Source organism: Rhizophagus irregularis, chromosome 29 (assembly GCF_026210795.1).
Source record: "Rhizophagus irregularis chromosome 29, complete sequence".
Classification (NCBI taxonomy): Eukaryota; Fungi; Glomeromycota; class Glomeromycetes; order Glomerales; family Glomeraceae; genus Rhizophagus; species Rhizophagus irregularis.
In genome coordinates, this window is record NC_089457.1 from 2,390,874 (window position 1) to 2,407,323 (window position 16,450).

The 16,450-nt window shown below is 26.2% G+C and overlaps 3 protein-coding genes across 3 annotated transcripts; 1 reads left to right on the top strand and 2 right to left on the bottom strand.

Moving 5' to 3' along the window:
* Nucleotides 1-1,702: 1,702 nt before the first annotated feature.
* On the bottom strand, nt 1,703-2,524 carry OCT59_019866 (uncharacterized protein; the record flags this gene model as incomplete). Its single annotated transcript, XM_025311797.1, has 1 exon — nt 1,703-2,524. The coding sequence occupies one exon, from the start codon at nt 2,522-2,524 to the stop codon at nt 1,703-1,705; it is 822 nt and encodes a 273-aa protein (XP_025168269.1).
* Nucleotides 2,525-5,480: 2,956 nt separating this feature from the next.
* On the bottom strand, nt 5,481-6,018 carry OCT59_019867 (uncharacterized protein; the record flags this gene model as incomplete). Its single annotated transcript, XM_066143821.1, has 4 exons — nt 5,481-5,547; nt 5,624-5,719; nt 5,862-5,926; nt 6,016-6,018. The coding sequence occupies 4 exons, from the start codon at nt 6,016-6,018 to the stop codon at nt 5,481-5,483; spliced, it is 231 nt and encodes a 76-aa protein (XP_066005533.1).
* Nucleotides 6,019-14,732: 8,714 nt separating this feature from the next.
* OCT59_019868 (uncharacterized protein) lies at nt 14,733-16,334 on the top strand (the record flags this gene model as incomplete). The annotated part of the gene is made up of 6 exons (XM_066143822.1): nt 14,733-14,882; nt 14,942-15,398; nt 15,612-15,773; nt 15,940-16,113; nt 16,172-16,217; nt 16,295-16,334. 6 exons carry the CDS (start codon nt 14,733-14,735, stop codon nt 16,332-16,334), a joined length of 1,029 nt encoding a protein of 342 aa, XP_066005534.1.
* Nucleotides 16,335-16,450: the final 116 nt, after the last annotated feature.

Here is a 16,450-nt window from a genome sequence, read left to right on the forward strand (position 1 = left end):
ATTTTATGTATTGAAATTTTTAATTGAAACAATCAATTGAAATTTCGGAATATTTTTTTTAAACAAACAAAATTTTCTCATATTATTGACTCATGGTTTTTCATCTTTCCTAATTTCATTATATTTATGTATTTATTTCTTTTTTTCCCTAATTTTAGAACTCCCTATCAAGAAAGTGTTTCAATGATTGAAAATTTGATCGTAAAAGCGGCTTTTTTTTTGAGTTATACAAGAAGAATAATATTACATCCAATATCTCCAGGGATTGGAATTTATTATTTACTTTTTCACCTTAAAAAAAAAACCAAATATATCCATAATGAAGTTCTTTTAAAGGTTATATTTAAAAGAATTCTTATAATTTAGAATGTTAGAAGATCCATTTGGAAAAGATACGTTGTATGAATTTCTCTTTACGTAAATCATTTGAAATCATTTTGATATATTGGCTGAAACAAAAAAAATTAAATAAAAAGGTTACATTGTATTTACGAAAAAAAAAAAAAGTGGGTTGGATATGACTGATTGTTTAAAAAAAAAAATTATTATTATTATTTTTTGTTATTCCTTTTAAAATAAACAAGAATTTTTTTTTTTTACATTCAAATAATTTTTACATTCAACGAAAAGTTATTCCATCCATTCATAAAAAAAATTTCAAATTAAAAATTAATTTTTTTCCATCTAATTATTTTCTTTCATCTCCTTATTTCTTCTATTTCATTATTTAAAATGGAGAAATAATTTTAAAATGCGTGCTCAAAAGTACAACCAAACAGGTTTGAAGAAATTTTTTATTTATTTATTTTAATTTATTTATATTTTATTTATTTATTTATTTTTTTTTGTTTATTTGCTATTTCTGTTTATTTTTTTTATCTCGTTAACATATCGTAAACTGTAAAAATATAGGTTATCCCAACCAACCAACTCCGCAAACTCCGCAGCAGCCGATTGGATGATTGTCATAAAATCCGCTAGACAGTTCGTTCAATATCATAATTTTATCGTAAGAAATTTTACTTGTTCACAATATTAAACATAAAATTATGTAAAAAAAAAATTACGCGTTATCAAATTTCATTGAACAATATATATGTAAGTTAAATATGTTATGTTATACCTTAAAAAAAAAGAAATCTTAATTTTTTATTATAATCTTAATTGGTCGCGGTTTATAACCGCGTACTTAATTTTTTTCATAAATTTTAAAACCTCTATGATCTAAAAAAAAAAATTCCCTCCGCGTTCTTTTAAGATAACGAAATTTAGTTTTTTTTTCTCTATGATTTTTAAAAAAATATATATATATCTAGATAAATTTAGTAGTAGGAAATTATCTGGATATATATATAAATAAGATAATTAACATATGTATAAATTTTGAAACTAATTGAATAATAAGAAAATAAAACGATTTTGATAATGAAAAAAAAAGAAAGAAAGAAAAAGAAAAAAAAACGATTTTGTTAAATATTAGAGGAAATTAGAATAGAGGTTTCGATGGTTTCGATTAATCTTAATGTTATAATTTTTCAAGAAAGAAATAAAAGAAATAAGCTATGTTTGAAAAATAAAAACCGATATACGGTTGGAATAAAAAATTGATTATTTTTTATTCAAGAAAAACTCACGCGATAAATAATATAACGAAAAAAAAAGGTAAAAATACGTAAAGTAAACGAAAAATAAACGAAAATAATTAGTTAAAACTATCGAAACTCAAATTATTCATAGGGAATATCAAATCGTCAGATACAGGATATAGAGTATTATTGATATAAGAAATGTTATTTGCTACCGCAAAGGGAAAACCTTCTGGATCATTAATTATGTCCGAATCATTAACTACAGTTGAAGCTGGCGAAAGGCTTGGAGTGGGGTAAGCAAGTGGAGGTGAAGAAACAGAATCCCAATCATATTGATATTGGATTACTTGAGGAATATAATCACTAACATCATCTTGTAAAGAAAAGATGGATGGTTGAAAAGTTGATAAATCTACGTTCATTTGCAGATCAAGATTATCAATTGAAGTGGGAGGATTGGTATTATTTTCAACTTCTACAATGTTTCTATTTTTATTAGCATTACCGCGTGCGGATCTGACCTTTTTGAGTTTTTTCTTTTGAGGATCCGCCTTAAAAATGGATTTTGGTCTATTAGGTCTGTATCTATAATCTGGATAAGTCGTTGTAACATATTCTTTGGCTTGTTCAAATAATTTTGTAAATATGACCTTTTTATCAGAGGGGAGTTTCTTCCATAGTTTAGATGCGACCTTGCCCAAATAACCTTGAGCGGAAGATAAAATTATGAGCGTATCTTCGTCTTTTATTGATAATTTCTTTTCCAATGCATAAGATGATACAAGTGGCCTGAATTGGAAAAAAGCGTTGCATGGACGTGGGATTTTTCCATTTTTCATTGGCGGTAGCTTGGGGGATAGGTTCGAATTTATGAGATTATAAAAATCTTGTTCGTATTTTTGTACGAACTTTTCTACGATCTTTTCAGTACGCATGATAATTTTTTCTTTAAGAAAATAACTTATATAAGATCAATATTGAATATGAAGAAGAAAAAAAACAGCAGGAAAAAACCGGTGTTTTTATATACGAAATTCGAACATTAAGAATATGTATTTTTGGTAATTAAACAAAGAAGGATCGAAAAAACCGAGTATTTATAAATTTTCACAATTGAATCTGACAGGATACAATCAACTTTGATGTAAGAAATTTTCCTTGGGATTTTTCCAAAAGTAGCGTAATTATCATTTTAGAGAACATTTTGGGAACAGAATTACCTGGTAAGAAATTTCGCGTTTTAGTATTAACTTTATTATACTATAATAACATATAATGTAGATCTAGATAAATAAATATATACAATAGTAATACATAAATGTAGATCTCAGACATATCGCTTTGTTCAAGAGTTGATCAAAAATCAATTACTTGAATAACTTGTGTACTTGGATATCATTCTTTACTAGGAAAAGTTAAAATATTTTCCATTGGAACTATTATACAGAAAAAGAGATTTTTTATTTGTTTTACAAATATGTTCACAATATATTGAAAAAATTTTTTTTTTTTTTTTTTTTTGATTGATTAATTCTTGGATATCTTATTTCATTTTGTTTTCCATTTAAATTATCTCTCACAAATTTCCGTTAGTAATATTTAAAATATTCACCAGGAATTCATGTTTTTGTCATTTTACGTTACACTTTCTCTAAAGAATTTTTATTTTAGTCAATTTAATTTACATAAAATTATTTCCTAATAGATTTATTAGATTTTTTAATTTAATGATATTATTATATATATTGTATCTATTATATAATTGATATTTCTAGAATTTTAAAATTAAATAAATTAAAATGAATTTCATTGTAAAAAAAAGTGATTTTTTTTTACTAATAGGAAACACGTACATTTTTTTTTTCATACATTACACTAAAAAAATGTACAGTACATGATGCTGTTGTGTTATCATCACATGATAGTATATATTATTTATATTATTCATATGATTCGTACAGGTGTCAGCCATTAATATGATGAATTGTGACGTGAAAGTATGTTTATGGTAATTACTTCAACATAGAAGATCCCTTAAATACACACGCCTGACCCGAACACAATAATTGTTACATTTGCCATCGTTCGTCATGGGTCAATTCTTTTGCATTAAAAATGTTCACGAGAACATCTCTTCGGAATATCTTCCAAGGGCGCCAGTTTGAAAATGGAAATTTTTTGTCAATTTTTTCTGCATAATTTGTTTCAAAGTTCGAATTTTTTTTTGAAATCGCGAAATTTGATCTATTCCTATTAATAATTAATAAAGAATATGAAAATTACTTTAAAAGTTAAAGAGATTTTGATTATATTTTGATTATAATTCTCCTAATTTTTCCGAATTTTAATTCTAAGATCACATCATTCTATATTTGGAAAGAGCAACATTTTTAGATCCGAAAACATTCCCAACCAATAATCTTATTTCAAGAAAAAAAATTTATGAATTTCTTTTACTCATTTGTTTTTTTTTTTAAAAGAAAAAAAAAAGTTGAACCGACAATCGGCTAAGGAATCACCCTTAAATACGCCATTCATTAATTTAAAATAACCTTAAAAAAAAAAAGAGTACAATGTATATTGTATTAACATCTGTATTACATACATTATACAGCCGAAAGGAATCACTCTCCGTTAAAAATCAGAATTTATTTAAAAAAATAATATAAATTTAAAAATTAAAATATCAAATTTGGAAAAATTAAAATGGAGATTCAAAAAATTTTTTTTAATAATTAATTATGATATAATTGTCTATCATATTTGCTTAAGGAAATTACTTCAATATATTAAACTTACCTTATTTAAGAAAAATGATAATCCAGAGGCGAAAAATTTCATTGTAAAGATGTTTGACTAACTTATTTTGGATGTATAAATGTATATAGAATATAATGTTGTCCTCCAATTATTCATTACTCAGTTTAGAATTAGAGATTTTTAAAGTTCAATATTTTCAATCGATTAAAATTAAAAATTTTGGAAATATTTTAAAATTCCCTTGTTTTGCATTTTTAGTAAGAATTGGATGAAAATTCAATATTTTAATTCGGACAATATATTACAATAAATTACCGATCAGGAAGAATTATGATATCATTCATATGATGCTTGTGTATATCGTGGAATTTCCGTTATTAGTCCCATCATTTCTTTTTTTTTTTTTTTTACTTATTTCTTTCTTTTCTTCTCGTGATGAGCCTTTCATCATTTTTTTTCCTCGCGATAAATTTATATATATTTGATGAAATTTATCTTTTTTAAATAATAATTTAGATTTATAAAGGCGAATATTATGGTTTCGTGGTTTCAAATCCAATCGAACTTTATAACTTTATAGATGATTTGCTAAAATTACTAAAATTATTAAATAATTTAATTTTATTTATTATAATTATTTATCATTTATAGAAACACCATTGAAAACTTCACAGAAAACTTCTTTTTCTTCAGTTATCCCCAAAATTCAAAATGTAGGAAGGAAATGTAAAAGAGAGAGACGAAATAATGATGAGTATATTTTTCCTGAAAAAAAAAATAAAAAAAAATTTCAGAAAATTCTATAATTTCAAAGATTTCAAAGGTAAAATAGGTAAAATAAATTTTTTTTTCGTCAAAATTACCTTTTTTTGTATGTGTTTTTTTTTGAACCTGAATTAGTGAAAAAAAATTTTGATCTTATTAGCAAAAAATTTTGGTATAATTTGTGTTAAAATTTTTCTGGTTTCGATGTTAAAAATCATGATGAATATTTTTTGTATATCTTAGTTATTGGATAGGGGGAATAAAGATATATCGGTTTTCGACCGATATCCTTCAATTCAATATCTGGAAATACTGCGGTGATAAATAGGAATTAATGGGATTTTGGACGGACCCGAATTAATACTATTAATACTGATTTCGAATATTGGATTTCTCATAAAAATATCGATCATTCTTGCTTATTCCTATTTGACTGAAAATAACAATAGAATATGAAAAATAAAGAATATTTTATTACACAGCATTGATAATAGTTCAGTAGTTTTTACCTTTTTAGAACTTTCAATAACCGATTGGATAATGAGTGAAGATCTGTCCGGTATGCGTCCGATTGTCCCGATTTTGGATAATAAACAAAGTTAATTCTGTGATCCGCATGAATGGTAATAAGTTTTATTTGCCAATTTGATCATTATTATAAAAAAAAAATTATTGGTTCACAAAAGCTATATCAGAAAAGTAATTCTTTAATGTTAAAAAATTTTTTTTATCTTCGAAAATGTAAACTTTGAAAAATATTGACGATATATGGCGAAAAAAATTGCTCCATCGGCTCCTTTCAGGATTTTTTTCTGGACGAAAAAAAACAGTAACAATCTTATATGAAAATATCTCTGTAATATGCAGTAAATATAGAATATAGATAGGATAATTTGCTTACCATTTATTTATTGTCTTGATATACTGATGAGCATCTTTTGATGTCATCTGAAATTTTTAGGTAGATCGGTCCAGTTCAGAAATATGTGGAAATTACATACATTCCCATATATCCTACATATTTTAATCTTCGAATTTCGTGAATCTACGCCAAAAATACCATGTGGATTTCCATGTGGTTCTTAAATGGAAAGAATTTCCTGACAATCAAGATTAATTAATGTTTTTCATTCCCAAATTTTTTTAGGCACCAATCCTGCAATAAAAACGTACGTTATAAGCGTATATGTGAAGCTGTGCAAATTTACCTTACGTTATTAACCGTCGAGAATAATTCCAACGCTTTGAAACTTTTTAAATTTTTTTTTTTAATCTAAAAATATGTTACAGAGTACTCGGAAAATATTGGAACTACACAGTGAAATTCGATATACCGGAACCTCGATATAACGGATCATAAGTGATATATCGGAATTGGCGGATTATCATAACGTATAATTAATTTACCCTCGATATATCAGAATTCTTGATATAACGGATTTTTATTTTACTAATGGAACGGATGGTTCCATTATATCGAATTTCACTGTGTACTCACAATATTTGATGTGGATTTCCATGTGGATCTTGAGTGGAAAAGAATTTCTGATGATCAAAATTAATTAATATTTCTCAATCACAAATTTTTTAGGCACCAATCCTGCAATAAAAACGTACATTATAAGCGTATATATTGAAGCTGCGCAAATTTACCTTACGTTATTGACCGTCGAGAATAACTCCAATTACAACGCTTCAAAACTTTTCTAAATTATTTTTCAGAATATTGATGTGGTTCTTAATTTCCTGATGATCAGAATGTTAATATTTCTCAATCACAAATTTTATTAGGCACCAATCCTGCAATAAAAACGTACATTATAAGCGTATATATTGAAGCTGTGCAAATTTACCTTACGTTATTGACCGTCAAGAATAACTCCAATTCCAACGCTTCGAAACTTTTTTAAAATTATTTTTTTTTTTTTAACTAAAATACCGTGTTTTGTCACAGAGTACTTGAAAAATATTGGATTTCCGGGTGGTTCTTAATTTCCTGATGATCAGAATATTAATATTTCTCAACAAACTTTTTAGGCACCAATCCTACAATAAAAACGTACATTATAAGCGTATATATTGAAGCTGCGCAAATTTACCTTACGTTATTGACCGTCAAGAATAACTCCAATTCCAACGCTTCGAAACTTTTTTAAAATTATTTTTTTTTTTAAAAACTAAAATACCGTGTTTTGTCACAGAGTACTTGAAAAATATTGGATTTCCAGGTGGTTCTTAATTTCCTGATGATCAGAATATTAATATTTCTCAACAAACTTTTTAGGCACCAATCCTACAATAAAAACGTAACATTATAGCGTATATATGAAGCTGTGCAAATTTACCTTACGTTATTGACCGTCAAGAATAACTCCAACGCTTCAAAACTTTTTTAAATTATTATTTTTTTATTTTTTTAAAAAATCTCAAAATACCATGTGTTTTGTCACAAAGTACTTGGAAAATATTGGAACTATCCACAATATTTGAATGTGGATTCCATGTGGATAAAGAATTTTCTGATGATCAAAGATTAATTATTATTTCTCAATTACAAACTTTTTAGGCACTAATCCTACAATAAAACTTACAATATAAGCCTATATATGAAGCTGTGAAAATTTACCTTACGTTATTGATCGTCGAGAATAACTTCAATTCCAACGCTTCAAAACTTTTTTTATACTTATTTTTTTTAAAAAATCTAAAATACCATGTGTTTTGTCACAGAGTACTTGGAAAATATTGGAACTATTCACAATATTTGGAGTGGATTTCCATGTGGATCTTAAGTGGGAAAATGAACAAGATTAATTATTATTTCTCGATTACAAATTTTTTAGGCACCAATCCTGCAATAAAACTTACAATATAAGCCTATATATGAAGCTGTGAAAATTTACCTTACGTTATTGACCGTCGAGAATAACTTCAATTCCAACGCTTCGAAACTTTTTTTAAAATTATTTTTTTTTTTAATCTAAAATACCATGTGTTTTGTTACAGAGTACTTGGAAAATATTGGAACTATTCACAATATTTGAAGTGGATTTCCATGCGGATCTTAAGTGGGAAGAATTTTCCGATATCAAGATTAATTATTATTTCTCAATCACAAACTTTTTAGGCATCAATCCTACAATAAAAACGTACATTATAAACGTATATATGAAGCTATGCAAATTTACCTTACGTTATTGACCGTCGACAGAGGTCAATTTTGACTGCCGACCAGTTAGTTATACAGTATACAATATGTCCATCATCTTGAATATAAACAATTAATGGTTAGTAATTATTTCTCTATTATAAGCATTCTTATTCTAATAATCTAGTTCTTGCTAGTTAAATGCTTAACGTCACCATCGTCGATTGGTTTGTAGAGTTGGTTTATCATTTACTAAATTCCTGCACACTCGGTTAATTGTGTTATTATATGTGTCCTTCTAGTGTCCTTACTATGGAAAGCCATCATGATCAAAAGTGCGTAGTAAATACAGTGTATACACGCTAAATTATGTAGCGTGGATACGTTATTTTTTATGGCGGGTTGTAACCTGTAGTCGGGTTAACATGGGTAACTTGTCGCAAAAAGTAGCGTTTAATACGCTATATTTCCATTGAGATTTAAATTATTCGACTAGTAATATTCCGCCAATATACTAAGTAATTTTAATATGAAGTGATGAGTAAATTATTTAAATTAAAAAAAAAAGAATTATAATAATATGAAAACATTTACTCTTAATAGAACGGTTTATCCATGTTCATCCGATCAAAACTTCAGCGACTTGAGTCGGTTCGTTCCATTCGGTTGGTACAGTTCACCCTCTCTATAGCGAATTTTTATATAGTGAATAACTTGCAGGTACAGAATTTTTTATATATATAATAAAATGACCCTCAGTATAGTGAATTTCTCACTAATTTTAATCTCCAGCCCATGGGATTCACTATAGTGAAGGTGAACTGAGTGTACATCGGTTCCAAATCGATTTTAATAAATTTTGATATATACAGACTCGGAGCAAGTAAGTACCACTAAGGTCTGGTAAAGGCATGTTACCTTAAGAATCGATATTAATTTTTTTTAATAATATAGACAAAACCGGAACTACTAATAATTGATATTGAAGATAAGAATGATACGAACTTTGATATCCAAAGACTTCACGTGATTTAGTTAGAGAAGTCAAGACCTCATAATTGGGAAATATAAATGGCAATTCACAATAGTAGCAATTTCTTATGACATTTAAATAATAAATTGATAAATGGAAACATTTTAATATTATACCTATTATTTTATAATGAAAATCTTAGAGAATGAAATTGAGGATAAGATATTTGATCGTCAATGTAAAAAAAAGGACCCAAACCCGATTATAACTCTGCTCAACATGGGTTTTTCAATAGTATCGGTTCGGAACCGAGCCGAACCGAGCGAGTTGTCCCCATCCATAGGGATAATGAAGTCCGGAAGATTTTAATATTCACCCTCATCGTAAGATGGATTGTAAAGATACATTTCAAATATTGAACGTTCGTTCTACTATCGTGTCGTAATGTACGCTTATACTTGAGTCGTTCACTTGACGAAGTTATTTGGTACAAATAATTGTTCTAACGCAAGTATTTTTATTTATAAGGTGCATTCAGCCACATTGACTTCATGAAACTTCTCTACTTTCCCTCTGACTTTACTAAATAATCATAATTCTTGGTTAATTTAATATTCAATATAGTGTAACAGTCTAAGTAAATTTGAATGAAAAAAAAAAAAAATACCGGATTGAGATATTCGAATATAAGACCACAAAATTAATAGACCCGATTTGTAAACTGATAAAATAAATTGCTTTATTTGTTAATCACAAGTTCGGATTGACATTCCGATTGATAAACATAATAAACATTCCGCCCCGTTCAGGCTTCCACTTTTTTTAATTACTAAATTTAAAAATTTTTTTTTTTTCTGGTTTTTTTTTAGATGATGAAAGTTTATCAGGAAAAATAATTCTATTTTTAGATATCGAAAAAATATCTAAATATTTATATTTACGAATAACTTTTTGTAAATAATTTCGAAACCAATAGGATAAAGATTATTATAAATAAATAAATAATTCCAATTTTGAAAATTTTTTATGGATAAAAGTTATCAAAGAAAAAAAAAAAAAAGCCAAAGAAACCATAAAAATAAATAAAAAAAAAAAGAAATAAAGGAAAATTTAATGTCCATTGTTTCTGAAAAAATCGGTTTGCGTTACATTAACCCTTGATTATATTGACATATTTAGAAAATTATTTAAATTTGTAATAATATTTAAAAGTTTTAACAATTTAAAAATGGTATCATAATTCAAATGTTAAAATAGAAAGATCTTATTATTCTAAAAATAATTTTTTTTAAAAAAAGTAAAAAATTTTTTTGTTAGTAACGCATTTCCTTAATTAATTAATTCATAAATAAAAATATTCTTTTTAACGCATTTCTTTACATAATTAATTCTTTATGTAAATTAATTACAAGAAAATAAAATATACATTTTTTTTATGTAATTAATTAAATTTTATTGGTTGTATAACTCCTTAAAAATATGTAATTATATCATAGCGAAACTAGTGTATCTACTAAATATAACCAATTAATTTTGTTCAAATATTCTTAAAAAAGATTCTAAGATGAGAGAACCCGAATCCCGAATCCCGAATCCTGAATCCCGAATTTTCTATTATTATTGGATAAATAAATAAAAGTTTAAACAAATTCAAAGATCGACCAATAAAACGAAACCTAGAATGAAAGAATTTGTTTGTTTCAACATGTATGATTTACTTAATGACTCCCAATCTGTAAAACCTTAAAAAAAGAAACTCTCATGACAACGCCAAAAAGTAAAAAGAAAATTATTTCCTATTATAATATATTCAAGAAATACTTAATTAAGTAATAAGTTACTAAAAGATCAAAACCTTGAATTTTCAACAATCCATTACGAAAATTTCATTTATGAAAAAAAAAAATGTTGTCGTACTAACTTTAATTTAAATAATGTAACAAACACATCTGATAGAAGATATCATCATATGATTAACGCGTCAAAAATAAAAATCCAAATATAAATAATTTTTAAGTTTCAAAATGTTTATTATTTATTGAAACTTAAACTTTGTTTAATTTTTTCCTTTTTTTTCGATTTCAAAATCTCTTGTTCTTCATTTTTGGTATATTGATATCAAACTTTAACGCGAACATAAACTTTTTTTTTCATTAAAATAATGAAATGAAACAATAGGAGTTCAAACACGTACCAAATAAAGTAAGCATATATCGGATAACTGTGAGAAATTTTAATTGTACAATGATTTTTTTTCATAATCTTCTCATTTATTTTTTTCATTTTAAGTAAAAGTCATGATTAAATGGATAACGTTGTGCTATAATTATAATTTATAATTTTTATAAACGAAACAATCGAATGCACAAATAATAATAATCGTATGATTTTTTTTTTAATGTTACAATTTATCTATTTTTGTATTTTTAATGATTAAAAATAAAATGATTCTTCGAATCTTCTATGGTTCATTAATAGGCTTCAACCATTATAAATACGGTGGCCATCGACTGGAGATTTTTTTCCATCAACGAAAATGATATCGAAAAATTTCTAAAAAAAAAAAAAACCAAAAAAAAATCATTAAACAAAATGTTAATTCATAATCTCCAATAAAAGTAGAACGAAAACGGAAACGAATGTTCAAAAAGTAGAACGAAAACGGAAAAGAATTTTTCAATAAAAAGTAGAACGAAAACGGAAACGAATGTTCAAAAAATTAACGAAAAAAATACGGATTGTCTATACTTATATACCGACGGTTAAAATTTTAGGATGGTTTTGACTTTATACCGACGGTTATAACGAAGGACGTTTTACCTCTCCCAACTATTTCCACTACTAAAATCTCCCTATTTTTTTTCAAAAAAAATCTTAAATCATAATTTTAAAATATCTTTTAATCATAATTTTAAAAATTTTAATTTTTAAAAATCTTAATGAATCTCCCCTTTTTTTTCCCCTTTGTAAAATATTTCCATTAAAATATTATTAAGTTGTGTTGCATTTTAAAAATTTTCGTTTTTATGTAACAAAAAAATATTAGAAAAATAGTTTTTTCTAATTTTTCTTAGTAACCCTGTAAGATAAATTAAATGTATTCTTTCTTTTTATTTTATATAATTTTCCTTAAAAAATAAGCAATGATATTTATTTTTTTGGAATAATTATTATACGCTAATAAAATCTCAAAAGAAATGATATTTTAATAAAATTTAACAATATAAACAATTCAAATAATCTTATAATTAATGATTCTCATAAAAAATGCAGTCCAAAATGTGATTCCCCGATTCTCATGATATGACCCATAAATTATCATACTTATTACCATTGTGAATGTGCAGTAAATAAAAATGTTTATTATGCAGCCTATTGCTAGTAAAAAGAATGGGATAAAAAATATTGATTAATGTATATAAAAGCATAATTTTGGTTGACATGCATAATATTGCAGTTATTGGATGTGGGTAATCATCCCGTATAATTATAAAATTTATTGGCTTTTTTTCTTGTAGTTTAGATTATAATAAAAACTTTTATTTTATTAGAAATTACTATTAGATAGCTTTTGATATAATAAAAGTAATAAAAGTGTAAAATTTGACTCTAATATTACAATATATGCGTTTTATTTGTACGTTTTATTTAATAATTTGTTATTATGACTATCATTGTCGCATTCATTTTCACCGACAATCATTTCACCGTCAATTACCCACAGAACTTTTCACCGAACTTTTCACCGACAGGTTCATTTCGCAGACAAATGTTCGCCGACAATCATCTCACTGACAAGGGAATTTAGGATTAGAGTTAGGGTTCCTTGAGATCATTGCAAAATATTCTCTTGAACAATTTGTTATATCACCAGTTTATCATATTTTTCCTCCTCACATAAAATTTCTATTATTACTATTTAAAATCAAATAATATATTCAATAAATCAAACTAATTATGAGGTATGAATCAAATTCGAAAATTTATAAAATTTATTCATATACAGTAGTTAAAGATTATTATAATCCAAATATGGTAATTAATTAATTCAGAATCACAAAAGTATGGTTCTTGATATTGTACGACCAGTCTTCTTGATAGACCTATATGCAGTGATGTACATTGGAAGATTGGAAGCTATTGATTCTTTCAACTCTAAGCCTTCCAATGCAAATAAATTTTTATTGGAAGCTTCCAATGCACATAGAAATATATATACGTATATATAAAAGCTAATATGTATTGAAAATCATTGGAATATTGGAATCTTCCAATTCTTCCAATTCCAAGCCTTCCAATGCACATCACTGCATCTTGATATGTTTTAACATATAGCCTATATATGTTAGTACTATAGTACTATATAAACATATCAAAATGCATACCCGAAACCTATCAAGTCCTTCGTTTGTGTGACATTTATATTTGACGCGACATTATTCAAAAAATTTGGTATTATTAATTATCAATTAAATATTGTTCTCTAGCTTGATTTCAAATTATTTCTTCGAATTAGTATTGCATCTTGGAAATTAATAAATTATTGGTCCGAAGTGTAACGAAAGACTACCCTATAGCACTGACTAAAATACCCGGGTATAAATCAATTTACTTACCTAAGTATATACTTCTACCCTGTCAATGCTAGAAAAATTTAATAAATTCGATTTATGATAGTTGTTAAATTTGATCCACATATTACATATTTGATATATTTGATATATTGAGACGGGTATTTTATATGGGTTCTATACGGTATATTGGGCTCTTTGCAATAGAAAGGGGGAAACTACCAAAAAAATTAAATTTATATTTATATACTAAATATTATAATTTGTTCAGAATTAATACTAACTAAAAAAAATTTTTTTTAGCAGTTTCCTCCCTTTCTATATATTGCAAAGAGCTCAATATATTCTACGCTTGATGATTTTTGTCATGTCCGCCACTTCGGAATTAATACCGGTTTCCGTTTCCCTAGTTTCGATATGCGATAGATTTTCATTGTCGATCAAGATTGAAAAATGTATATAAGTGCGTGATATTCATCACCAACCACGGATTGAAAAACGTATACGTGTTTTACCCCTTTTTTGAATGATCTCAGTAATGTTGAAACATATTCTTTATGGAGTACGGAAAATTTTTTTTTGATTGGACTTGTTATATTATTTTTCCATAATATATTAATTACTATGCAATGATGAAAAAACCTATTTACTTTCTAGTCTAGGAATTTTCGTAGTAATTTGTCTAAACAAAAGATTAATATGGGTAATTTGGAGATTATATAATGAAAACCCATGGATTTTATGTTTATTTGCAACCCTTTATATAATTACGTTATTTCTTGGATATATAAAAACATTTATGATATTATTCTTTTGTTTTGAAGCATACTTTCAATACTTACTAGTAGTATTTATAGGAGATTATACTTTGTTATTGGTCTCGAAAATCCTTCATGGCGATTGTTTTTTATAAAGGTTTTTTAGCAATGATCGGATTAAAACCTCTTCTTGAGTCATGTCCTACTTTTGCTATTACATATGCAATAATAATTATAATTTTTATTTGTATCTTACTTAGTCCATATCTTTTTATGCATTCATATTATTCATATTTTGTTGTGTTAAAATTATTTCTGGTGGTTTATTTTTAAATTATTCTTACCTATATGCTTTAATTGTTGGGGAATTTTGACAGGATTGTTTTGGTGTAGAAACTGTGGAAAAAAATTATTTTACTGATAATTTTTCAAATTGGACGAGTGAAAATTATGATATTAATGAATTAATTAGAGATCCTCAGAAAAAAGCAAAGGAATTAACAGATTATATAGAATGGATACCTTATAGTGAATTTGGAGATATGACACGAATTGACGAAGGTAGATTTGGTACAGTTTACCGTACTATATGGAAAAGTGGCCCTTTAACTATGATAAGGGGAAAAATTGAAAGATCTGAACAAATTTATGAAGAATTAAGCCAATCTTTTTTTAACGGAGGATTAGGTCAATTGCATGAAATATTAGAACACTTTTATAAATTCGGACCAATATCAATCTATTTAAGACCATGTAATGTTGCTATTAAAATACTTAATCATTCAGATGATAACATGGAAAACTTTTTGAATGAATTAAAAGCACATATAAAATGTAATTACATGCGAATGATTTTCAAAAAGTAATGGTTAGATGTTATGGCGTCAGTCGAGATCCGACTACGGAGAAATATATGTTTGTAATGGAATTTGAACAAAACGGAAATTTGCGTCATTATTTAAAAAAAAAATTTTCAGTACTTAGATGGCATGATGATAAATTAAAGTTGCTGGTTAGTTTAGCTAATGGATTACACAATTCACGAAGCAGGACTTGTACACCGTGATCTTCATGCTGGTAATATTTTAATTGGATATGATAATAATGCATATTTAGCAGATTTAGGATTAAGTTGTTTAGAAAATGAACAACAATCTAAATTTAATTATGGTGTTTTACCATTTATTGCTCCTGAAGTTTTAAGAAATCGTAAATATACTTTCGCTTCTGATGTTTATAGTTTTGGAATAATTATGTGGATGTTAACATCCGGACAATCTCCCTTTGACGACTATGAATATGATCATTCATTAGAAATGGAAATATGTGTAGGCAAAAGACCTAATGTTATTGAAGAAACTCCCAACTGTTATAGAGAGATGTTGGAATCCTGATCTATCAAAAAGACCTCCAGCTATTGAATTATATAATACATTTAAATTTTGGTATCTTGGTAAATGTTATCGTCAATTTAAAAATGCTGATCGATTTTCCGCATTGAGAGAATTGAGAGAAGTAATAAATTCTGATCAATCTGATTTATCAACAGGTAAATGAACCATTTATACATTTTTTTATTTTACTTTTACTAACTAAATTTAAAAAAGCTGATGTCGAAAGAAAAAACGAATTCCGATCAATCTTTATCATCAGGTAGAACATTTATACATTTTTGATTTTTTTTTTTCTTTTGCGTTTTAATTACTAATTTTCTATTTATTTAATTGAAGTTTCTTCCATGTCTTCATGGAAAATATGATTTCACTTTAAATGTTTGTTTTTTCTTGTAGTTTTTTAAATATCTGATAGTTCCTATTCAACATCATTTAGAATTTCGTCCTTAAATATTATTTCCTTACTTTTGCAAGAAAAATATGTAAATTTGA